This window comes from Colias philodice, chromosome 29 (assembly GCF_061535455.1).
Source record: "Colias philodice isolate Cphi_HAF_F1 chromosome 29, ilColPhil1 Martin Lab GWU primary, whole genome shotgun sequence".
In the NCBI taxonomy this organism is placed as follows: Eukaryota; Metazoa; Arthropoda; class Insecta; order Lepidoptera; family Pieridae; genus Colias; species Colias philodice.
Genome location: NC_143114.1, coordinates 850740 through 877626, shown reverse-complemented (window position 1 = coordinate 877626; position 26887 = coordinate 850740). Strand labels below are relative to the sequence as shown.

Sequence of the window (26887 nt, the reverse complement as noted above, 5' to 3'; positions counted from 1 at the left end):
TGCTGGAAACTTGTTTCGATTTTAATAAGGTTGTTCAACGAAATTTTAAATGCATTGTTTTTCAAGCCTCATCATAATTTTCTCTTATTTTTTTCAGGTATCAAATGATTATAACTCAGCCCCCGGAATCACAGACACAATAGAAATTCTATTGTGTCGCGATCAAATCGGGCCGCTCGGGGCTCAATGGGTTAAATACATATTTTGTGTTATTTGCGCTATGAATTTTGTGCATTCGTTAGAAAAGGAGTTATCTTTTAAAAACCAGACAACTAAAATCATAAGAATGCGTATTAAAAGTGAGTACCAACCTACTTCTAGTCTAAAAACTAAAATACTTGCTTTACCTAGGTACCTTTTATGTTTGTTTTTCATATTATTAGAAAGTTAGAAACCAACTGATAAGCCACCAACTTTGCAATCATATTTCGAAGGTACTTTTCATTGGACATTATTCAGAGCAAACAAAGTTTAAATATTTTTAAATTAATTGTAAGAATTACCATATGCTGCTTTTGTGCATCTCGACTTCGTATCTCCCAAACGGAAAGACCGATTTTAGTGCGTTTTTTACGTTCATTGTGTAGTCACTTGAATTTTTTCTAAGTTTATAATGTTCAGCGGCAATTAAGGTATTTATTTCGAAGATAATTTTTTAAGTTTCATGGATATTTGTTTGTACACATCGTTTAATTTTAACGACTTTTCCTGTATCGCATTTGACAAAGTTTTTGCACGACTGCTCAAAGAGGGTTATGTATGTGTTTTTGCCATGCTCTCCAGTGTAAAACGGCTCGATGGATATCGATGAAAAAAAGGGCAGGTTTAATCGAAACACCGCGTTCAAATCCAACGTTGTTTTTTTCCTATAAGTATTCTACAAATTACAGTACCTACCTAGTTAATTACTTAGTTACTTATATTTGAAAAGATAATAATTTTTAATTTTCATATCGCATTAAATACTATTTACATATAGTTTAGGTATTTCAACAAAAATATCGAACGTTTTCAAACTCAAACTGAAACTTTTTGGGTTTGAATCGCGTCTTTCTCCTTACAGTGGTGAAAGACACGGTTCAACTTAGCATATGAATCCCGCGACATGATCTACATTTCTCTTTATATTATTATATTCTTTGGCATATTATAGTGTGAGACCCATTTGTAAAAAAGTCTTCAAATAACGATTTTCGTGGGACTCACCTCCGCCATACGGACAACTGATATCCACCTGAATCGGCATGTTTTTCTGAACACAAAAAGTGCGGTTGTCACTTCCTAGGGGTATGGAGGGGGGAGCTATGACGTAGCAAAGGTGGCCGTCGGGCCGTTCTATTGTGCGGTATATGATATATCTAGATAACTACTGGACCGATTTACTTAAAAAGGGTGTCAATTGAAAGATAAATAAACATTATTTGATTCCTAAGATTCATTAATGTAAAACTAGTACCAAATGAAATATTTTCAAAAATCAACATTTTATGAAATATATATTTTTTTTTAATGTAAAAATCTCGGTAACCGTTAGAATTATGAGAATTTAGCTTATAATAAAACATATAGCTACTTTTATCACCTTTCTAATGAACCTTAAATAATGACAATCGAGCAGTAAACAACGAAACTACAGCCTATTAATTGAGCGTCGGTAGCGCCAAATTAGCCCTTTTTTGGTATGAATCATCTTGAAAATTTGTTGCTATAATAAAGTTATTAAATTTTGTGTATTTATACGTCATTAGCTAACTTATATTTTGGAGTTAAAGCGATATAATTTTAGTTATCCAAATTAGTTCTCAAAACATTAAAAAATTTAGGTTTTTAAATTTCGCGCTTTTACTACAAATGCTACCGCTATAGAACCTTTTATTATGGCGGACGATAATGACCAGAATACTCTAGAAGGTGTGAGAGAGAAAATATTTTCAAATATTAATAAAACGTTTTAATAAACTTTTTTTTTACTTTTTACGTCATAGTTTATTTTTTTATTTCGACTCTACCACGTCATCTCATATCAACTCCCAGGCGAAGCCGGGTTTTTTAGCTAGTATTAAATAAATATGTATGTGCTTTTATTACACAGAAAAGATCTTATAGTAGAGTAAATATTTTAAGAGTCACATAATATTTATGTAGAAATTTACATAATTTAATTGGCTTTGAGGATTAATATTGTCCTTAAACATGAAGTTCAAGCAGCTTAATCAGAATTAAAATCATACCAGAACTATTTTTGCTACTTTAAGTCATTAGAAGTGTAAATTAGAGATTTTAGATTTATTATTTAAGATTAGTTCCTGAGATTAGTGCGTTCAAACAAACAAACTCTTCAGCTTTATAATATTAAGTAGGTATAGATTTACCATAGTAATACCTACTTATGTGATAAAAATAAATACTCATCAAAATTAACAATATTTGTACTTTATTCATGTGATATTCATAAATGATTACAGGCAGTTCACATAATAAGGATTTGAATGGCACCAGAGAAAGGGTTAAGCATGCTTTGAAACATGAAGATGATCCTGTGCCTCACAAGAGGAGACGTCGCACAGAAAATGGAGGTAAGTTATTTTTATATATAAGATAATACCCATTAAATAGTGGAGAAGTACTGTTATTTTTGAGGTTTCTAATGTGATGTCGTAAAAAATTACATTTTTTCCGCTTACATTGCAAACGCCGGCTGAACCCCACGAGTTTTATCAAAATAATGTACTAAGTATTATACACATTGAAAAGTTCTACAGAAAAGTCCGCGATGGTATATGTCTATATTCTCTTATGGATAACCCACAATAACTTTTTTTTGTCATTTACTTTTTACGACAAATAATGGCTAATTTTCGAAGCGATTTTAACCAATACAGCATTAATCCTTAACCAATTAAATACCTTGAATACATTGTTCATTTAATATAGATCTATATGGCCCTTTACACCGTATGATTTAAGTGAATATTTTCGAAGATATTACAGATTTAAAAATTGCGGGACGTAGCGTTTGCGGCGGTACCGGCCGGCCGCCCGGCTATATATTTTATACCCGTGCGAAGCCGGAGCGGGCCGCTATGTTTTTAATTTTTATATACAACGTTCACAGTTTTTCTGTAGTGTATTTAGTATCAGCATTGCACCCGTGCGAAGCCGGGGCGGGTCGCTAGTATACACATAAACAAGTGAGTCATGAATTGAAAGTATAAAATTTGACCTACATTTGGTTTAACTTTCATAAGCATTGAAAAAATGTGAAGCAATGAAAAATTCTCTATACTACACTATAATATAGGGTACATTAAAAAAAATTAAGAGTAACAGTGAATGTTTCATAAAATAAGTGTTTTCATATGATCATGTTTGCAGGAAATAAATGTCAACGCTGTGCAAATTCTGAGCGTAAGTATGGTCCCGCAGTGACTTGTGAGCAATGTAAGCAAAGATGCGCATTTGACAGGCACGATGACAGTAAAAAGGTAAATGTTTTCGTTAATAGCATACCGTAATCATAAAGAACTTTCTTGAAAATAAATTACATATGTAATGTCTACATTTTGTATTAAGCCTTTGCAGCTTAAGATCTCATTTATAATAATAAAATAAATAATCTCGCTGAACAACGAATTAACAGCATTATGCGCTCTGTCATTTGCTCTGTCATTTATCCACACTGGAAATACTGCTATAATCGCCTGACTCCTGTCACTGTTAGGTCACAGAATACATAATACCTAGTAGCTAAACGAATACCTAGTAGCTAAACAATTTTGGGAAAATTGAACTCGCGATGGGGCGTAATAGACTCTCTGCACTGGGAGATTGATAGTATTTTAGATGGGCAAGATCAGGAGTATGAAAATGCCTTCACCCATCACGAAGGTATTTTTGACCGACTCAAAGAAGCAATAAACACCAAGCTTTGGTCTGTATCCCACAGAGAACATATTACACCACAAGTTGATATACCAATATTCACGGGCAACTATCAGCAATGGGTTTCCTTTAAAAATTTATTTAATGAAATAGTACACCTCAACCCCACCTTATCCAATGCACAGAAAATGCAATATTTAAAGAGCAAAATTAAGGGCGATGCTGAACGCCTCATTCAGCACCTACAAATAAGTTCGGAGAATTATATAACATGTTGGGAAATTTTGAATCATAGATATGAAAACAAAAAACTAATATTTGCATCACATATGAATATGATGTTAGGCCTGCCAAACATGCAAATTCAATCGCTAGTACAACTAAAGAAAATGTATGATGCCACAAAGGAGAGCTTAAATGCAATTAAAAACCTTGACGTCGACATAAGCTCTTGGGACCCCATTATAGTACATATTTTAGCGCTCAAATTAGACAACGAATCTCATTCCGATTATGTGGAATCATTAAAACAACCAAGAGAGCTACCGGTCCTACAAGAATTTTTGGATTATTTAGAGAGCAAATTTACCATGTTAGAACAATCTAGAAGAAAACAAGAACCTGTCATTCAAAAATCTTCGCATATAAAGCCCAATTTCTATCCAACATATTCTCAAGAAATTAATCGTCTGCCAAATTATGTGAGAAATAACAATTATCAAGTAAACCAGCAAAACTACTCTGGAAATCGCCACTCTCCAAAGCCTATTATGAAAACATATCACTTATCATCTAAGATTAACATAACTTGCCCTCTCTGTAATTTAGAACATGGATTATACAAATGCAGGATATTTTTAGACCAACCAAATGAAATTAAATTTAAAACATTGAATAGATTAAACATTTGTATAAATTGTCTATTTTCGCATAATGGAAAGCCTTGCTCATCACTTCATCGGTGTCGGTTATGCAACCGAGCACATAATACGATTTTGCATGACGCAATAAGTCAGCGATCGTCGACCTCAGAACGGCCAGTAATGTCCAAAACAATAAGCAATAATTCTTCGAATAAAAACGGGGCCAACATGTCACACGTGTCACAAAATGATGTTTCAGAAATTTTGCTTTCAACAGCTATGTTAAGGGTACGGAGCAGCAATGGTACATATATAACTATGCGAGCACTCATAGATCAGGGGTCACAAATATCACTGATAACAGAAAATGGTGCACAACAATTGGGGTTGAAACGGGAAGCATGTCATGGGGTTATATTCGGGGTTGGACAAAACAGAAACAATTGCAAGGGAAAAATTAACATTAAATGCGCGTCGATATACAACAACTTTGAATTCAACACAGAAGCATATATAATGAACAATTTAATTAAAAATTTACCAAGTTTAACATTTGAAAAACCAACATGGAATTACATAAAGGAAATAAATTTAGCAGATCCGGACTTTAATATAAGTAGACCAGTGGACTTATTGCTTGGAGCAGATATTTACTCAACAATCGTTTTAGAAGGGATGATCAGAGGAGACTGCACAACACAACCACTCGCTCAACAGACACATTTAGGGTGGATTTTATGTGGTAATGTGCATACTTTTCAATGCAACATGGTATTAACAAACATGGACAACATTAAACAATTTTGGGAAATGGAAGAAATTACGGAAACAGAAGAATTATCAACAAAGGAATTAGCAATAGCACAATTCAAAAATTTAGAGAAGAAATTAAACAAACAACCAGAGCTAGCACAACAATACAGAGATTTTATTCACGAATATCAGCAATTAAATCATATGCGTCGATCAACAAGTAATTTATCAAAGGAAATATTTTTACCACATCACTCAGTTTTACGACAAGAATCCACCACAACCAAACTTCGGGTGGTATTCAACGCGTCAGCGAAAACAACAACAGGGAAAAGCTTGAATGATATTATTATGTGTAAGGGGCCTAATTTACAACAAGATTTACAAAAACTAATATTAAAATGGCGTCAATTTCGATACGCATACACTGCTGACATCGAAAAAATGTACCGGCAAATCAAAATTCACGAAGAGGATCAACGATTTCAAAAAATTATATGGAGAGATTCATCGGAGCAAAGTTTACAAGAACATCAACTAACAACAGTCACATATGGCACAAAATCAGCACCTTTCTTGGCTATGATGACGTTAAGGCGGTTGGCAACGGATGAAAAAGTATCATTTCCCGGAGTAACAGATATAGTTATGGAGTCATTTTACATGGATGACCTGCTCCATAGGTCACATACTATTGAAGAGGGTCAAAAACAAATTTGCCAATTAAATCAATTGTTGAAATCAGGTGGATTTACGTTAAGGAAATGGTCATCAAATGAATCTGAATTATTAAGTAGCCTGAATAACGAACAAAATGCTGACACAAACATTTTTAGCTTTAAAGCTGAAGGGATCACTAAAACGTTAGGATTACAATGGGACTCGTCAGAAGACAGGTTTACATTCAATTGCAACATTAAATTCAATAACACAAATAAAATCACGAAAAGAATACTCCTGGCTGAAATTTCAAAAATTTTTGACCCATTAGGCTGGTTAGCCCCAGTAGTCACGAAATTAAAATTATTATTTCAATCCGTATGGCAAGAAAAGCTCAATTGGGATGACGTCATACCAACTTATATACAACGTGAATGGTTTAAGTTAAAAGCGGATATTGAAAACATCAACAGTATCAATATACCACGTTGGATAGGCTGTTCGAAGGGTGGACTCATCGAATTGCATGGTTTCTGTGACGCATCAATAAAGGCTTACGCAGCAACAATTTATGGAGGGATTCAAAATCAAAAGGGAACAAATAATTATTCAACTGTTTTAATCGCTGCGAAAACTAAACTTGTACCACACAATAAGTCCGTATCACTACCGCGACTCGAATTATGCGGAGCTCAGCTACTTTCAAAGCTAATGTTAAAAGTTATTTCATGCTATAATGAAAACAATATTATGATGTATGGATGGTGTGATTCTATGGTTGTTTTAGGATGGATATATGGTGATGAAGCTCGTTGGAATACGTTTGTATCGAATCGTGTAAAGAAAATTAAAGAAGTAATGTTGCCTGACTGCTGGCGTTATGTGAAAAGTGCAGAAAACCCAGCTGACGCGGCGAGTAGAGGCCTAACAGTTTCACAATTAAAAGATAAATCTCTATGGTGGAAGGGTCCATCGTGGCTATCACAAAATAATTATCTAGAAAATATAGTTAGTAAAAATAATTACGAAACCAACCATGAAACAAAAACATACGTATCGGTACCCATAACAACAATTCAAGAAAGCATAATTAACAAGTTATTAGAAAAATATAATTCAATTAATAAAATAACAAGAATATTAGCATGGATACAGAGCATTGACACCGAAAAGCAAGCATCGACCTACATGTAAACATATTACATTGCAAGAATGCAATACAGCAAAATTACGAATAATACGTCACGTACAACAGACTGAATTTTATAATGACCTACATAATTTACAGATAAATAATCGTTTAAGTTCAACTAGCAAGTTATTAAGTTTTAATCCATTTTTAGATAAAGACAACATTTTACGTGTCGGGGGAAGGTTAAGGAATAGCATCATACCTTACGACGCTAAGCATCCGATAATCATCCCGCATAATCATAGATTAACATATTTATTAATTGATCAAGCTCATCGTCTTACATTCCATGGAGGCGCTAAATTAACATTATATACATTAAGAAGAAAATATTGGATTTTGGGTGGATACAAAACAACGAAGAAACAAATAAGAAGCTGTGTAACGTGTCGTAAGCAGAATCCAGAGTTAAGAAACCAACTTATGGCAGATCTACCAGATTCACGCTGTAACCCCGCCCCTCCATTCTACCATACAGGGGTGGATTACACAGCATTGGTGGACGTGAAGGCCAGCCAAGGAAGATCTGTACGGACAACAAAGGGCTATATAGTAGTATTTGTATGCATGGTAACAAAACTTTCTAATGACATCTGGAAAAGATGGAAGTCAGAATACCTCATTCAATTATCAGCAAGAGCAAAATGGCAAAAACAACAAAATAACATAAAAATTGATGATATAGTGATAATTCATGACGATAATTCACCAGCAGGAAAATGGGCTATGGGAAGAGTGGTCGAGTTACATCCAGGTGGCGATGGGTTAGTTAGAGTAGTGACGTTAAAAACAAAAAATGGGTTTGTAAAAAGACCCTGCAATAAAATATCAATTTTACCGGTAAGCTCTGAAAAACAATAACAGAAGACAAAGATCAACATATCAACGTATCAACATCCACAAAAACAAATTAAAAACAGTTCACGAAAAGGCTCACAAAGTTTCTTATCCCTAGCAATTTCATTTTTATTATTTTTAAATATCTTAACTACCGCAAGTACAACATGTCACCCTACTAGGAAGGAGTAGAAGCATCCGAAAAGATTACAAAATATTTGCAAAAATCATATGATTCTAACACAACTACATTATTATGTTACAACGACGTCTTGCTGAATCAGGCACAGCCAGGCGCACGCGACAGGCACGCGAGACAGCGGCGCGGCCTTATCAATGGTGTGGGTTATGTTGCAAATTCGGCGTATCGGACGAGCGATTCGCGGAACAATATGGAATGGACATAGAACATAGTGTTAGTGATAGTGTTAGTGTGTGTTAGCGTGTGCTTAGAGACTCTAAGCTTTTAACATTTTACTTTTAGATTTAACAACATACATTTAGAATTTTAAGTTTTCTAATTTTACACTTTATTTTAGATCAAACAATTTATAACATTTTAGATCTTTAAAGTTTAACATAATATTTTTAAGTTTATCATATTTTAAAGTCTAAGTACTATTTTACTTTTAGATTAAGCAAACATCAATCTTAAACATTTTAACATATTTCATACGTCTTATACTTGTATCATTTCAATCTTTGTAACATTTTCATCTCATATTCATCTTTGTCGCCCGGGAGCATGTTCGGTGCAATGACCACCGAACAGCCTAGTCAGCAACTACTAGGTATCGCGGGCGGCGTTTAACATAAATTCATACAGTCCACAATCAACAGTCCACAAAATAACATATTACCGTCGCGACGCGTACATAACATTAACATTAAACATATTATAACATAACATAAAAATCTAACAGAATAATTAACATATAATATAACAATTATTTACAATAGCATTAACAGTAAAACATTAGCAAGTAAAAGTATAACAGTGTTTTGTAACAAACAAGTAGAACAGTGATTTTAGTAATAAATTAATTAGTGTCAATTTTAGTTTAATTTTATAACAAATCCCTCCAACACTAGCCACGCAGCCCATCATTGGGTCTATCGCCCTACATCTTGGTTACTTCGGGAAATGGTGGCTCGACTAAAAATAAGAGTTACTTTACTTAAATTTAGATGGCTGATTTTTAGATATATTTTTTAGAATATCATTCTTAAATGGTATTGCAAGTATCAGACACTTTTCATGGACCAAAACTTTTGTCAGACGCTTTAAAGTTCCACCCAAAATAAAAAATAAACTTTACTTATTTTTTAATGTCTGATTTTTTAATATGTTATCAACATAACTATTACAAAATTATATTTAATCAGTCAGACAAATTGGAATGACCAAAAATCCACTAAACACAAAAAATATTCGGCCGTGAGTACGAACGCGAGAGCATTATGCATGCGTTTCAGAGCGAGTGAGACGTCCATAGTAACCCGGTTCTCCTTCTTTAACTCACATTCTGTTTCAGTCTACTGTGTATGTGCGCGCAATGTATAGTATTAGACCGGGAGATATTGACACAAAATTTCGAGTCCTTTTTAACAGGATGGCGGTTCTACAGGGGTCTTAGTACGCAATGACAAAAAGAAAAATGATGGTGTGAACGCTGGTACCGGCGGCTTAGTCGCGTGGGCGTTAGTCGAACTCGTCGGTAAAATAGCGAAAGTCAAACGATTTGTAACAGTATGGCACTTATTTTTCCTGTAAGTTTGAGTATCAACGAATATAAATACAAAATTTCAAAGATCTAGGTGTTGGAAATCTTCACTTATATAAATTAATAATAAATTAATTTTTTAAGTATGACAGCACTTTTTCCCCCTACTAGAAGTATGGCAAATATAATAATGGTCACATTTTATCAAATACTCTCCAAAAATCCAAATGCAATACTGGTACAAAACATTTGGCGAATAAAAAATTTTTTGCAGATTTTCGGCGGTATGGCGACCATTTGGAATCGTCCGAAAAGTATGGCATAGCGATTTTCGTAAATGGCTACACGACGATGGTTACCTGTGCAAAAGTTAGCCTGGTACAAATGGGTGAATAATTGTTTTATTTAAATCAACACATTCGCGTCGGTATGGCGGGCTGTAAGTCACACCGGAAAAGTATGGCATGACACTACCGCCTACTTCTTTTTTATGGGCTATCGGTAAATTCTACAATTTTTGTGTTACAAATCGTTTGACTTTCGCTATTTTTCCGACGAGTTCGACTAACGCCCACGCGACTAAGCCGCCGGTACCAGCGTTCATACCATCATTTTTCTTTTTGTCATTGCGTACTAAGACCCCTGTAGAACCGCCATCCTGTTACAAATGACTCGAAATTTTGTGTCAATATCTCCCGGTCTAATACTATACATTGCGCGCACATGCACAGTAGACTGAAACAGAATGTGAGTTAAAGAAGGAGAACCGGGTTACTATGGACGTCTCACTCGCTCTGAAACGCATGCATAATGCTCTCGCGTTCGTACTCACGGCCGAATATTTTTTGTGTTTAGTGGATTTTTGGTCATTCCAATTTGTCTGACTGATTAAATATAATTTTGTAATAGTTATGTTGATAACATATTAAAAAATCAGACATTAAAAAATAAGTAAAGTCTATTTTTTATTTTTGGTGGAACTTTAAAGCGTCTGACAAAAGTTTTGGTCCATGAAAAGTGTCTGATACTTGCGATACCATTTTAGAATGATATTCTATAAAATATATCTAAAAATCAGCCATCTAAATTTAAGTAAAGTAACTCTTATTTTTAGTCACCTTTCTCACCTGGTACCTGCCCAGGTGTCACTGGGCAAACTTCACAAACACGCAGGTATACAAAGTACATGAGACACTACTGAGAACTTAAGTTTCATCTTTTAGAAAATAAGTTATGTCTTATCGCTCTGGGATCTTACTCTATTACCTCACCCCGCGCGATCGTGATTAAAATGGGCCATATTTTTCTGCAAGGACGATACGCAACGAAGATTGACAACATTAATCAAATTGACTTAAAGTAATTTTATTATTTTGGATTTGTGATTATCGTTTTTCGTAGAAAATGGTTAGATATTGTGCTGTTTACGGATGTATTTCATCAGAAAAACGCGAATTTTTAATTTACGCTAGTCACAAATGTGCCAACCTTAAAGCATTAACACACACATTTGCAGTCTCTACAGTGTGAGTTGTGACTGTCAAAACGATAATTTTGTATGGAGTGTCCGGGGTGTGGTTAGGTGAAACCTTCTAGTTAGGTAAACTATTATTATAAACATGTATATTTTCATTTTAGGTGGACGGGAAGCTGCTCTGTTGGCTCTGCACCCAATCACTGAAGCGAGCATTGGCCAGAACGAAACAGCACTTGTCTTCAGTGGATAAACATAAACACAGGGCGCACAAGTCAGTTGAACATTATTTTATTAAAATCTAAATATATTCAGTTAATATACCTCTACATGACTTTATTAATTAGAAATTGGAAGTAACAAAACCAAGTAATGTGGTAACCTGTATCTTTTATAGAACTTAAAAGTTCATTTAAAAATTTTCATGATTTTCATGAGTGCCTATAAATTTGAAAGAAAATATCTAATTCATTTTATTTGTCTTGCTTGTATATACTTGATATTTTATTTGTAGAACTGCCTTGACTGGTTTTTTTTATTATTTTTTATTCTTAATCAATAAATTTAATAATAATTTTCACTTTATAATATCAAAACGATTATTCATACAAATTTTGTTATTAGACGTTTGAAATAATGCCCATGTATTTTAATTTTTTTAATATTCAGAAAGTATGCATTGCCCACAGATCAAAAAGCAGTCACAAGGAGAAACGCAAATCTGACATAATAAAAGCAAATGCAAATGATTCCTCGCTCAATGATGCGCCATTAGAAAAGAAATCAAAACTAAACCCCTTGCAAGGTTTGTTCTCAGGTATAAGTAGTTTCGGTTTTTATTATTTTGCTTATTACTAACTATTTAACTAACCTATTATGATTTTAAAATATTTAATAATAAACTAGAATTTAATAAATTCAATGAATTATCATCTTACACTAAAATAATATGAATATACAGAAATCATATAATTTTAATTTTGTTTAAAAATTGTGCAGCTATCATTTTTTTATTATTTTTGCTGGCCCAGGCTGGTCAATGGTGGCTTCTTCATTATCGTTGCTGAAATTTTCTGTTTCATTGTCTGTATTTTTAGTTTCCAACCATGAAATTTCGTCGTCATGACCAGAAGAAATCGAAGACGCTGGAGCACGCTTTCTAGTAACTTTGTACAGAGGGGACATGGATAAGGAATCCTTAGTTGTCAATAAAATGTAAATTTAAACTTGCTTCTTTGCCGCCAACAAAGGACGCTGCATGGTATCATGCGTTTAGGACATACCACCAAGTCCAAAAATGGTATGGAATTGAAAAAAATCCAGAAGACTGGGGCTGGAGATATGACACCAATAGGCTCACTCCGATAACAACGACAGAGAAAGCAGCACCTCAGACGCTTTTAAGTGTAATTTCTTGCCACTGTAAAAAAGGATGCAGCAAAGCATGTAGTTGCAGAAAAGCTGGATTAAAATGCTCTATTGTTTGTGGATTCTGTAGTGGTCAGCTGTGTGAAAATGCAGTAGAGATTCAGATAGATAACGAAGACTGTGATGACGACGAAATTTCATGGTTGGAAACTAAAGATACAGACAATGAAACAGAAAATTTCAGCGACGATAATGAAGAAGCCACCATTGACCATCCTGGGCCATCAAAAATAATAAAAAAATGATAGCTGCACAATTTTTAAACAAAATTAAAATTATATGATTTCTGTAAATATTATTATTTCCGTCGCTTGTAACTTTTTACCTTTAAAACTTACAGAATAATCATGTATACAAAAAATGTAGGTAATTTTGTCTTCTTTGAACCCCTCATAGACACTTTTGTGATTTAGTAAACAATTGAGAAGTTATTTAAAATATACCTAATTTTAGCACCTTTAATTCAAGATGGCGGCTAGCGCCTGGGTCCGTCAAGGTCGAGAACTTGGATTTTGATTAACCTTTCATACCTAAACAATATCGTTTCAAAACATTTTCTACGCCACCTTTTGTAGAGCAGAGGCTTTTACATTTCCCCACAGACTGGACTTATTTAAGAAATTCGTCATCAATTATTATTAAGCTAACAGTGTTAAATAAATATGAAACTTAATTGTTTTATTATCATTTTGCAGAACGTAAATCATCTATGCAGATAGGAAGCACAACAATTACACGTCTAGTAAAACAGGAACAACTGACTTTAAATTGTGACTCCGATAATTTAAGTGAGCGAGATGAGGCTGAGGGAGATGTAAGTGCTAGAAAGTTATCTTTGAAAACTCGAGATAAATAATTTAAGTAGGATAGCTATCAAAACTATCAAAAATAATTGTAGTACTACAGTGCACTTATAGATCAAGAGCCCACGACGGCCAGACTTTCCTTTCTTTAGGAAAGTTGAAAGTTTCTCTGTATATGTCTCCGATACAGATAAGAACGACTAGCGATTATCAAGTCTGGGTTGTGGTTACTTTGGCAGGAAACAGGTAGTAAAGGTGTATAGAATTGTACCTAACTTTCATTATAGTTTAAAAGCTAAATTTTATATATGTTACTTGGTGACATATAAAAAGATGTTACCTCAAGAGCCGGACAGTTTTCATGGTTCTTACATCTTGCCAGACACATTTAAAAAATAACTAACATATCATCAAATTAACGTTACTACCTAAAAGTGTATCAAATATGAAATAACCCACTAGAAACATTAGTTTGACACAACATGACAATTGTGTCATCGAGATACGTGAAATTCCATCAACATAAGTCCCCGTAAAAGATAAGTAATAACTTTATTACTTACATTATACTATTATTTTTTAATCATTAATTATAGTAAACTAATGTTTCTAGTGGGTTATTTCATATTTGATACACTTTTAGGTAGTAACGTTAATTTGATGATATGTTAGTTATTTTTTAAATGTGTCTGGCAAGATGTAAGAACCATGAAAACTGTCCGGCTCTTGAGGTAACATCTTTTTATACGTCCCCAAGTAACATATATAAAATTTAGCTTTTAAACTATAATGAAAGTTAGGTACAATTCTATACACCTTTACTACCTGTTTCCTGCCAAAGTAACCACAACCCAGACTTGATAATCGCTAGTCGTTCTTATCTGTATCGGAGACATATACAGAGAAACTTTCAACTTTCCGAAAGAAAGGAAAGTCTGGCCGTCGTGGGCTCTTGGATTATTATTTGTGTATGTGATTTTTAAATTGTTAATTCATTCATGAAATTTTATTTCATTACATCTCCCCTCCAAAAGAGAAAATTCTAAATAATATATCTATATTCTATATATCCTAAACGAAATCTTCATATTCTGCTGTTACCGGTTGTAATTTAGTTATGTGAAATAGTGTTGATTCTGTTTTTCTATTTCCGGTGTCAATCAATCGATGGAGTTTGATATTTTCTCCAAAATCTTGAAAGGGCCTATTAATAGTTCGTCCAATTATTTTCTATTTAATCTGTTTCCATTCTCCACATATTATACATAGCTCCCTATTTGTAATTCTAGCGGTTTTCTATTTCTGTCAAATATTTTCTTGTTGTAATTGTGGGATTTTATTGTATTCTCTAATGCTAATCTTCTATGAGATTGGAATGAGCTTTAAAATGACATCTAGAGATCTATCTTAATGTAAATTATTAAAATGATAAACTTAATGTTAACCGGTAAGTGCCTCATAGCTCTAATGTTAAAAACTTCTCCCGACTATCTAACATCATTTCACATTGTGATATATATTTGTGTTTTGTGTTTGTAATGTATTTTTGTTTATTTCTCATGTATGTCATCTCAATCTACTACTTATGTATTTTTGTTAAACGTATGATTTGTTGTTAATTCAACCAATGTATAATTTATGAACAGTTACAATAAACTTTCATACAATTTGTCTATATTTGCGTTTTATTTCTTTTTATTCCTATAGGACTATAGTCCAGTCGAATTAGACCTGAAAATATTATTGAAAGAACGAACATTCCGACAGAGCAAAATTTTGGTGAAGAGCTTTATTTTACCATAAAAAATAAAAATTCAAAAGTCCCATGTACGCAACAAAAGTTATTCGGGGTTAAGGTCATAATTTGAGGATTTTTTGAATTTTTCTCGAAAAAATTTCCTCGATGTTGGGACATGTGGGGACTTTTGAATTGAATTTTTATTTTTTATCTATACTAATATAATAAAGCCGAAGAGTTTGTTTATTTGAACGCGTTATCTCAGGAACTTCTGGTTCGATTTGAAAAATAATAACTTAGCCCAAAAAAATATTCAGTCAATATTATTCGGAAAATATCTCTGTCGTGTGTACCTATACGCAACCGATTTTGATGGGTTTTTTAAATAGATAGCGGATGGTTTAAACGTAGGTATAGTAGGTAAGGTATGTTCCATCAATAATTGCAACAGTGCGAAGTTAGGGTGCGTCCCTAATTGATGTATGTATATATAGTATTCATCATCATTGAAAATTTGTATTGAAATAAAAATACCCAAAAATATTTTATAATTTATTAGTTACTGAGATCACAAGCCACTTAGGGCCGATTTTTCAATCCCGAGATAAACAGTCTAATAACTACCCCTCGAATAGATTTATTCAATTATTTATCTATTGTCGAGCCAATTTAATAGGCAACATTTGACGTCTATCAATTTTATCTTCGAAGAGAGGTAACCTGCTTAAAAACATCGATTAAAGTGAATTAATCGATATGGATTTGAAACATTTGTCAATCGAATTTATTAATTTATGATGATTTTTATTCACAAGTAATCAATGCATTCGATTCAAGATGTCAGATTTCGATTTTTAGAGTAACGTCTCTGGTATTTAAAAAGAAAAAAGGTTTATTGACACAAAATTGTAGTGACGTCAGTTCTTCAATTCAGAAATTGTTTATTATGTTTAGAATGGTTTATCAGTAAAATGAAATCTTAAAATTACTTGTATCGGTCATTATTATTAAAAAAATGTAGTCGTAATTCAAAAAAGTTCAGCAAATGTGCAGTTCTAACAAAACGAAATATCATGTTATTCTATGTCGTCGTTACTAGGTTACGTTCTTGAATTTTGTTGAACTGTCAAATGTTGCCTATTAAAATGGCTCTACTATAACTCATAACGGCTCGCCTATTTTTCAATCGTGATTTATTTGATGAATAACTATCTGACCAAATATTTCCATATTGGCAGCTCTGCTCTCGGAGTGGCGAAACAAACATATTAAATTAGTCAGGTTAGAGCGGGATAGAGTCAACTCTTGCAATTTGTCAACAACCGTCATTATGACTCACGTCAGGAGTGCATTTTAATTTTTATGTTTGTCTTGTATTGCTCTTGTCTTCTATAATTGTTGATTGTTGTTTTGATTCGAGTAAAGAGTTTGGTTAAATTTGTGTTTCAATTTATATATTTTACAATGGAAACGACATACTTAAAGGCAGCGTTCGGCAAATTTTCAATGGCATGGTCATCAGTACTATCAAAAACATCAATTTCAATATGATTTTAATTGATAATAATTATATAGAAAGAGGTTTAATTGTTAATAATTCTACGCTCTATGTTATGACATACGAAAATATCCCAAATTTGACGCGACAGTTGTCAACTCAAACGCCTAACCGTCGAATAGCGCGCTATCTGGCCGTTGGAGCGGCAAATAGATTTATTCCTCAAATAACGTAGTTATTCGATTGATAAGTCCTATTCGTCTATTGAAAAATTGAATATTTTGTTAACTGAAGAATAAAGTCTATCTAGCTGTTTATCTGGGCATTGAAAAATCGGCCCTTAGTTAAATAATTTATAAATATCACACCAAATTGATTAATTAATTGTATTGCAGTTTGATATGCAATCACAAAACAATTTATATAAAACGCAACTTAAGTATATAACAAAGTAAAAATACTAAAAAATATATTATGTAATATACAAACGCCACGCGCTCCTTGAAACCTGATTAAGAACTAGATATACCTTTGAATACACATTGCGGTGAATAAATTGCATAAGTTATAATACTAATTGACAATTACATTATCTGTGTTGACTCTCGAATACATTAATACAATGCAATGCGGCTAAAAACAATTCGTAACTTTTCCTCTAGATTTTTCACTACAACAACATTTCTAGATATCATTACAGAACGTGGGAATTTAATTCTATGAATTTCTATGAATGAATTTTGTTGAGGTTTACTATAATGGTATCGGGGAGAATTTTAAAAGCTTAATCTAATTTCATGTATGTATGGGGTTTCTAGTCGAAGTCTTCATCAGAGTCTGTCTTTAGCACGCTGTCAGATCCGGAGCCCGGCTCGCTGTCCACTGCTATTTCTCTGTAAACCAATATTAATGTTGTTACATTTATCCGCAGACTGTCTCCAATTTATAATCCTATATCCCAGTGAAATTCGACACTGGTGAAATAATTTACAAATTGTGTAGGTAATTTAGTGTTTAAATATATCCATTTCAAACAGAAAATAAAATAAAGAGCATAATTTAAATCCTTCCTTCATTTAACATAGGTTGAAATGAAATGAAATGAAATGAAATGAAATGAAATGAAATGAAATGAAATGAAATGAAATGAAATGAAATGAAATAATTTATTTGCAGGAATTGTGGTTAATACAAGGTTTTACAATATATTACAATAAAGTCCGCACAACTCGCCAGCACTGGCATACAAATATTTATGTGTAAAATACAATATATTTTTAGATTAATTTTAACATTTTACATTACAGTTATTATTATTTTCTATCTTTAGTGTTTACAAGCAAAGAACTCATTTATATTATAAAAGCAATGAGATTGCAGCCACTTTTTTAATTTAAGTTTAAACAATTGCATGGGCAATTCCTTAAATGCCATTGGGATTCTATTATACAGGGTGGCCCGTTTATAGTGGTCCAAAAATTTTTTTCAGCTTGAGAGCATCATGAGTAATCATTTAAAACAAACTTTAGTTAAGCGAAAACTTATGGTTTAGAAATTATGATTTTTTTTATAAATAATCCGGAGTTTCAATATTTTTGACACAAAACCACTCTGTTATGAAAAGTACTGGACCGAATTGAATGAAATTTGGTATAGGTATAGCGCAATAACCTACCTATCGCACTATAGGCTCATCTTGTGTAAATAATTAGACTGCATTTTTTTATTATAACTTTTTCTGTAGTTTTTTGAATTTCTCGGCAAAATATGGATTTTTCGAAAAAATCCTGTGAAAAAAAAATGTACCACCAAGGTTTTGCTGGTACTGCTAAAAACTACCTTAACATAGGGTTATTCTTGACACAAAAAATCATAGTTGTCCTTCGATTGTAACATCTTCAAAAACAACATCATGTACATTAAACACATGAAAATCGAAAAATTACGAAATTTACCATAATTTAATTTTAATCATTTGGAACGGCCAATTTTTGATTAAAGAACCATTTATTGCCATAAAAGTCATTACAAATCAGTATTCACATGGCTATAAAACTTAAAATGAATGAAATAAAATTTTAACCTGCCATCCAAGATAACTTAACTTTATTCAAACGTCAATTTATTGAGTTTTTTTATTTAGTTTTTATGTTTAAATCTTAATAAAAGGTTTGGAGAATCAATAAAACAACATAAATAATAATTAACATATTGTTTATTTTTTACAAAAGGTTTTCGAAATGCCGTCCGCCTTTCGCTAAACATAATATGCATCTGCGTAAGAAATTTCTTCGCAGCCTATTAAATGGCTGCCGGCTTTCTTTAATGGCTGTCATATCCACTTGAATTTTTAGGTATGAACCTATGGTAATAAATGGTATAATACCATAAATTGGTATACAAATGTACCTATGTATAATGAATTTATGGTTATTTATAGGCATAAATTCAAATGGCTATAACAGCTATTAAAGAAAGCCGGCAGCCATTTAGGTAATAGGCTGCGAAGAAATTTCTGAAACTTTTTTTAGAGAGGAACTGATTGTAAAGGATATCTCACAACCTCAAAATAAAATCGAATTCAATAAGATAGATTTTTATCAGGACCCAATCTATACTAATATTATAAAGCTGAAGAGTTTGTTTGTTTGTTTGAACGCGCTTATCTCAGGAACTAGTGGTCTGATTTGAAAAATTCTTTCGGTGTTAGATAGCCCATTTATCGAGGAAGCTATATACCATCTCGCTAAGACCAACAGGAGCGGAGCAATGCGGGTGAAACCGCGGGGAACAGCTAGTTATATCTATATGTAGATACAAATTCATACAGTAAGATTATCATAAAAAGTTAATGACAATTTTATGGATATGTACATTTGCATAATGAATAATAACTATGTATGTAAGCAGTAAGCATTATAAATGTAAAAGCTGCAGTTATTGGCATTACCTGGTGCATTCAATAAGTACCTAGCCTCATCGCCAGAGGGCGCTATTGTTTCAAAATAGGTTTACCACAGTGTAGCTAATTCTTTTTTAATTATTTTTTTTTAATTTTCATTCCAATCCCTTCATTTGTTTTAATTTGACAACCTATGGAAGCGAACGTGTCGATCGGTTTTACAGAAATGGAGAAAGAGCAATATCGTTCGTTGATTCGATTCCTATTTTTGGACGGGAAAGAGCGCATCGAAATCAAAGACCGCTTGGATGCTGTGTACGGTGACTCTTCTCCATCGATAGCCACCGTCAAGAATTGGTTCAACGAGTTTGCACGTGGCCGTACGTCGGTTTTTGATGAACCACGTCCAGGTGCACCAAAAACAGCTGCTATGGAGGAAAACATTAAAAAAATCCATGATCTCGTATTGACAGATCGCCGATTGAAGGTTCGGGAGCTAGCTGAGACTGTAGGCATTTCAGAAGGAACAGTGCATCATATTCTTCACGAGGAACTCGGCATGAGAAAGCTGTCGGCGCGATGGGTGCCGCATTTACTCACACCGGAAAACAAGCGCAACCGTGAGTCCACATCGGAGACGTGTTTGGCGCTGTTTAAGCGGAATCCAGGGGAGTTTTTGCGTCGTTTTGTGACCGTCGATGAAACCTGGATTCACTGGTACACACCAGAGACCAAGGAGCAATCAAAACAATGGATCCAGACCGGAGAATGTGCTCCAAAGAAGGCGAAAACTGTAAAATCGGCCGGAAAAGTTATGGTCACCGTTTTCTGGGATTCACAAGGAGTTGTCTACATCGATTACCTCGAGAAGGGTAAACCAATTACAGGGCTTTACTATGCCGATTTATTGGACCGATTCGACGCCGAATTAAAGAAAAACGACCCCATCTGGCTAAGAAAAAGGTGCTGTTTCACCACGACAACGCACCGGTTCACACGTCTGCCGTTGCCATGGCCAAATTGGTCGAATTACGCTACGAATTGCTGCCTCATCCACCGTATTCTCCAGATTTGGCCCCTAGTGACTTCTTTCTGTTTCCTAATCTGAAAAAATCCCTCGCCGGGAATAGATATGGATCAAATGAGGAGGTTATCGCTGCCACGGAGGCCTATTTTGCAGAGTTTGAGAAAACCTATTTTTCGGACGGGTTAAAAAAGTTGGAGCATCGCTGGGCTAAGTGTATCGAACTAAAAGGAGACTATGTTGAAAAATAAATTGCCACTTTTCCAAAATTTTCGTTTACTTTTTGTAGGCTAAGTATTTATTGAATCGCCCTCTTACGTAATCAACTTACCGGTGCACGTTGCCTATTTTTCTCCAACTTCTTCTTCATCCATTTAACGTAACGGAATACACAAGAGCCAAATAAGCGAATACAAAAAATGGGCGTCTAATTAACTGCAGTAATGTATACACAATCGCTGTTAGTCCTGATTTATGCAACTTACAAGGTATTTAACAGGTTCATCTTGTACAAGCCGGTCGTTGCTGCACCAACTCTCTGCGCCGGCGCATCCGTAAAAAAATACATTCTTCTTTCGCGAATGCCCGTGATAGTCACAGTATACGAGAGGTGGCTTCTTCCAAACTCGAACCAAGTATTCAATTAGGCCCTGCACATCAAAAACATTCAAAATAAAAGTCGAAAACTCGTCGCTATAAGATTTATGCCGTCTGCCTAACATCTTTGCAATTGCGCTTAAATTCCGGATTAGACTTTTATTTTTGTCTCCAGATACCAATTAAAGAACTGCATACACAATAAATATTCTTATTAGCCGTGCATGTTTCCAAGAAAATCGTAAGCGAACGATCCACGTTAGCAGACGTCGCGTTTAATTGGAATATTGACTGTGAGCATTTGACATGAGAATAAGGTATCTGTGTAGTTGCTAATATTAATAGAATTTACCTTTGTGTGGTAGATAGAAGGATGCAAAACAGGGCTGGGTTTGCACCAGCGTCGATTTAAATCTTCATTAGTTAGGCCGCACCGATGGCTGTAACAACGCAGACATTATCGGAGCGAACCAGGAAGCTCGAGCTCGCATGTGCATTGTGCACGATAAGCCGTGTGGACATTTTCATTGAGGTGACAAGCCCCGTGGTGCCCGTGGGTCGGGAGTCAGCTATCGTTATTCCAATATCACACACGTAAGGGCCCCTCGGTGCGTACTGAACATTGTAACCGCATTGGATCGGATCAGATTGCGGTTTATTTATTTCCTACTACTTGCCCCTTTGCATACTATCGATAAAATCTATGAAAAAGGACACCTTCTTCTTACTTTATATGACCTTTCCTTTTTAAATAGTGATGCGAGTGGATTCAAATTTAGAAATTCAAATCTTCGGAAATAAAATGAAAATTAAAAAGCTATATTTCAGCAAAACACAATTAGGGCCGGCGCCCACTGCCGGCACGGCACGGCATGGCACGGCAGAGCATCCCGCGGCGTGCAATGGCATCCCGCGGCATCCCTCGGCGTGCTGCGTCATCCCGCGGCATTCAGTGGCATGTCGTGGCATCCTGCTAAAAGCCCAGCCACTCTGGCATCCATCAGTTTTGCTCCGCGCTAATGCTGCATAAGTTTCAACCTTATTTCAACTAGCTAGTAATCATAATTCCTCGACCCCAAAGTGACGCACACGCCTCGCGGGATGCAATGGCGCGCCGCGGCATCCCTTGGAATGAAACAGCAAGACACGTCATGCCGCCGCATCCTGCGGCGTGCCGCGTCATGCTGCAGCATCCTGTGACACGTCGCGGCACCGTGGCATCGAAATAAAGTAACTTGAATTCTAAACTGATTGAAATAAGATTCAAAATAACTTCATCTATATATATAATAAAACTAAGTCGATAAAATGTGCGTGCCGATAAAACTTAAAAAGGAGTCCCGACACGATAAAGGGACTTATGTGGTGTGATAGCCCTTTATCCCCCCTCGAACAAGAAAGTTCCCGTTTTAATCTAAAGGGCATGTTTTTAAAGATATAAGGGACTTTCCGACCCTTCAACTTGGAAATTAAGTGCAGTGGCGCCATCTGTTATCGAATATTTGAACTTCGGAGACTATATTACACTCCAATAGACAGAGTGTGTAGTCTCCATAGTTGTGAGCCATTGCAGCATGTGTAGTAGTGGCGCGAAATTTAAAATTCCAATTTCAATAAAATCTTAAATTTAAATTTTGTGTATTTATACGTCATTATTTAACGTATATTTTGGAGTTAAAGCGACATAATTTTAGTTATCCAAATTAATTCTCAAAATATTAAAAAATTTAGGTTTTTAAATTTCGCGCCTTTACTACATACGCTACCGCTACAGAAGCTAGAAAGTTCCCGTTTTAATCTAAGGGCGTGTTTCTAAAGATATAAGGAACTTTCCAACCCTACATAGTGGCGCCATCTGTTATCGAATATTTGAACTTCATTCAGGACAACGATTGTTTGGGTTGCATTTCCAAAAGCGTTGCGAGCAAATTTCAATAAAGTCTTAAATTTAATTTGATGCTATAATAAAGTTATTAAATTTTGTGTATTTGTACGTCATTAGCTAACTTATATTTTGGAGTTAAAGCGACATAATTTTAGTTATCCAAATTAGTTCTCAAAACCTTAAAAAATTTAGGTTTTAAAATTTCGCGCTTTTAGTACAAATGCTACCGCTATAGAACCTTTTATTATGGCGGACGATAGTGACCAGAATACTCTAGAAGGTGTGAGAGAGAAAATATTTTCAAATTTTCTCGAATATTCTAGAGCCTAGCTCTCTGAATATATAAGAGCCCGGTGTCGCTCACCAGAGTTAGTTTAATTTGAACAGCGAAACGAGCGATTTCAAAACGAAAATAAGAGAAGTTATCTGTGAGCCTTTATTTAGAAGTATCACGTGTGAGTATTTTTAATAGTGTGTTTAATTAACTCTCGATTTTGAAACGAAATAGAAATAAGTTATTTGTGGGTTTTTTTCGTGAAATTTCCCTATAATATTAACAACATGTAACCCATCAAACCCAAAACAGCTATGGGACTCTTTCAAAAGGAGTATGAGTGATGATATATTGTACCAAGTCCGACAAGCTAATCCTGAACTGACTATAGAATTCAATGACGAGATCTTCAATGAAACACTCATTCGCTTAGAAGATAAATGTTTAGCAATAAATAATCAAGCCTAAGTAGAACTTGGAATGCCAGCACCACAAAGAAATGCTTTTAGTGTGCTAAACTACGAAATTATGAAGGAAAAAAGTTACAACATCAATCAACTACTTGAATACAATGCTCACAACTCTCAATGACAATAAAAAAAAAGTTTACGACGTTATAATGAGCCGGATAAATAACGATATTGGTGGAATTATTTACTTGGACGCACCAGGAGGCACCGGTAAAACGTTTCTCATAAATCTAATACTGGCGGAAATACGTGCTAAAAAACTCATCGCACTGGCACTAGCATCATCTGGCATTGCAGCCACACTTATGGAAGGAGGACGATCTGCCCATTCTGCCTTACAACTACCATTGAATATAGCCGAACAACAATTCCCGGTATGTAAAATTTCAGGAAAATCTGGACGTGGTAAATTCTAAACCAAGCTAAAATTTTCATCTGGGATGAATGCACCATGGCCCATAAAAAATTTATAGAAGCCATGGACAGAACATTACAAGAATTGCGAAAAAACTCTGAAATAATGGGAGGAGCTCTACTCATACTCTCAGGAGATTTTCGACAAACACTTCCAGTTATTCCCAAGACAACATCAGAAGACGATATCAATGCATGCTTGAAAAAATCACATCTCTGGCTACAAGTCCAAATACTGCAATTAACAAAAAACATGAGAGTTGAATTATCAAGAGATGAAACAACAGCACAATTTGCTAAAATACTTTTACAAATCGGCGAAGGTACATATCCTACTGACCAAACGACCGGCCTCATTGAACTTAACAGTGATTTCTGTAATATAGCCACTACTGAAGACGAACTAATCGACAAAATTTATCCAAATATTATTCAGAACTATACTAATGCAGAGTGGTTATTTCAAAGAGCAATTTTGGCCACTAAAAATAATATTGTTGACGATATCAATTTTAATATTCTGAAGAAAATACCTGATGAAGAGAAAATATATAAATCGATCGACACGATGGTATCTATTGAAGAAAGTGTCAACTTCCTCACTGAATTTCTAAACTCTTTACAAGTACCAGGAATGCCATTACACTGCCTTCGTCTGAAATTTGGAACTCCAATCATACTACTCAGAAATCTCAACTCCCCAAAATTATGTAATGGAACTAGAATGATCGTAAAACAGCTATCGAATAATATCATTGAAGCTGAACTTATTTCTGGAAAGACCAAAGGACAGACAGTATTTATACCTAGAATACCACTGATCTCTTCGGAATTGCCATTTCAATTTAAAAGACTGTAGTTTCCAATAAAATTAACCTTTAGTTTTACAATTAACAAAGCGCAAGGACAATCTTTAAAATATTGTGGCATTAACCTCAAAGAATTCTGCTTCTCTCACGGTCAGCTATATGTAGCTTGCTTCAAGAGTAGGAAATCCGAAAAATTTATGTATATATACTCCGGACAATAAAATGAAAAATGTTTTTTATAAACAAGTATTGTAAATAATGAGAAAACGTTTTCAATAAATTTTTTTTTTTACTTTTTACGTCATAGTTTATTTTTTTATTTCGACTCTACCACGTCATCTCATATCAACTCCCGGGCGAAGCCGGGTTTTTTAGCTAGTTAGTAATAAAAACCTCTGCCCTGCCATGCCATGCCGTGCCGGCAGTGGGCGCCGGCCCTTAGAAGTTTAACAATAATATAAGAAATTGTTCGGAACAATAGGTACGAGTGTACGTAGATAATTTATACTCATTTATAGTTTTTGTGTTTTGATAACTTTATTTAAATTATTATGTTTTAATGTCGATAATTTCATAGTTGTATCTCGCTCTGGTAATTCACAAGCGACAGTGAGATATTCATGTCTCGCTCTAATGGTGAACGCGACAACAAGACAGTTCTATCTCACTCTTGAGATCTGTGATAGCATGATCGCTCTGTCTCGATCTAATAGATTACTTTGTTCGATAATTTAATATTGTAATTTATCATTTTATACTGTTTTTATTATAATTTAATATCTTTGGTTGTCGTATAGTTTTAATACCTAACTTATGTAAAATTAATAGCGTAAAGCCAAACGTTTAAATAGTTTGTTTGCTTCAATTATATTTCTGTTTTATAGTAAAATATGTATAGAGAATCGTTTTGTATTTAATAATAGATATATATATATGCATGGACGTATAAAAAAAGACGGACGCCGTATTACGAACAAACAACGTGAAGCCACCATAGTAAGCTAGCGATCGTGTAAAGACAATAAACACGCACACACTCTCACCATAGTAAGCTAGTCGGCCGCCATTACGTCGTGAACTACCGACTGATTAACTGCGTCACTGTTTCACAAAAAATATTTAAAATGCTGTCTTGCGTGGTTAAATGGTGTCGCAACAGTACAATTTTAAATAACAAAACACGAGGGATTACATTCCACAGGGAAGCAAGTTATTTCTTTTATGTTTTAATGACAAAATTATTACGGCAAAATTTATAGAAAAAAATACAGCCGCCATTGTCAACAGGACAGCTGTTGCCATGGCAACATGGCACACACACATGGATGTTTCGCCGCCATTACTAGGCTTCACTCAATGTTTAGGCGATATACCGTCCGTCTTTTTTTATACGTCCATGTATATATGAATGTTTTGATAATAAATATATAGATTTGTATTGTAATAGTAGACATGTCGTAATGGAAATAATAGTTGATTTGTTTGTGTAATCATAGTGTTTTGTATAGGAAAAGCCATAATTTGTATTAATGCTTTATTTTATAGTTATAGTCTTTGAAATTATATAGTCATTATTATAGTTATTAATAGATAAATAGTTTATAAATAACGATGTAAATAGTGATAGAAATATAGAGAAATTGTGTAATTTGTTTGGAAA

The 26887-nt window shown here is 34.2% G+C and overlaps 1 protein-coding gene across 6 annotated transcripts; it reads left to right on the top strand.

The window, feature by feature from the left end:
* The first annotated feature begins 39 nt into the window (after positions 1-39).
* Positions 40-15291, top strand: LOC149475694 (uncharacterized). 6 transcript variants are annotated; one of them, XM_089712938.1, is made up of 7 exons: positions 272-299; positions 2466-2576; positions 3376-3485; positions 11550-11659; positions 12075-12202; positions 13509-13627; positions 14771-15291. In XM_089712938.1, the coding sequence occupies exons 1-7, from the start codon at positions 287-289 to the stop codon at positions 14792-14794; spliced, it is 615 nt and encodes a 204-aa protein (XP_089569064.1). In that variant the 5' UTR covers positions 272-286; the 3' UTR covers positions 14795-15291. The 6 variants fall into 6 exon arrangements, 5 of the variants coding, with proteins under 5 accessions (XP_089569065.1, XP_089569062.1, XP_089569063.1 ...); XM_089712939.1 differs by having other exon boundaries at positions 165-299; positions 12084-12190; positions 13509-15291; XM_089712936.1 differs by having other exon boundaries at positions 184-299; positions 12084-12202; positions 13509-15291.
* Positions 15292-26887: the final 11596 nt, after the last annotated feature.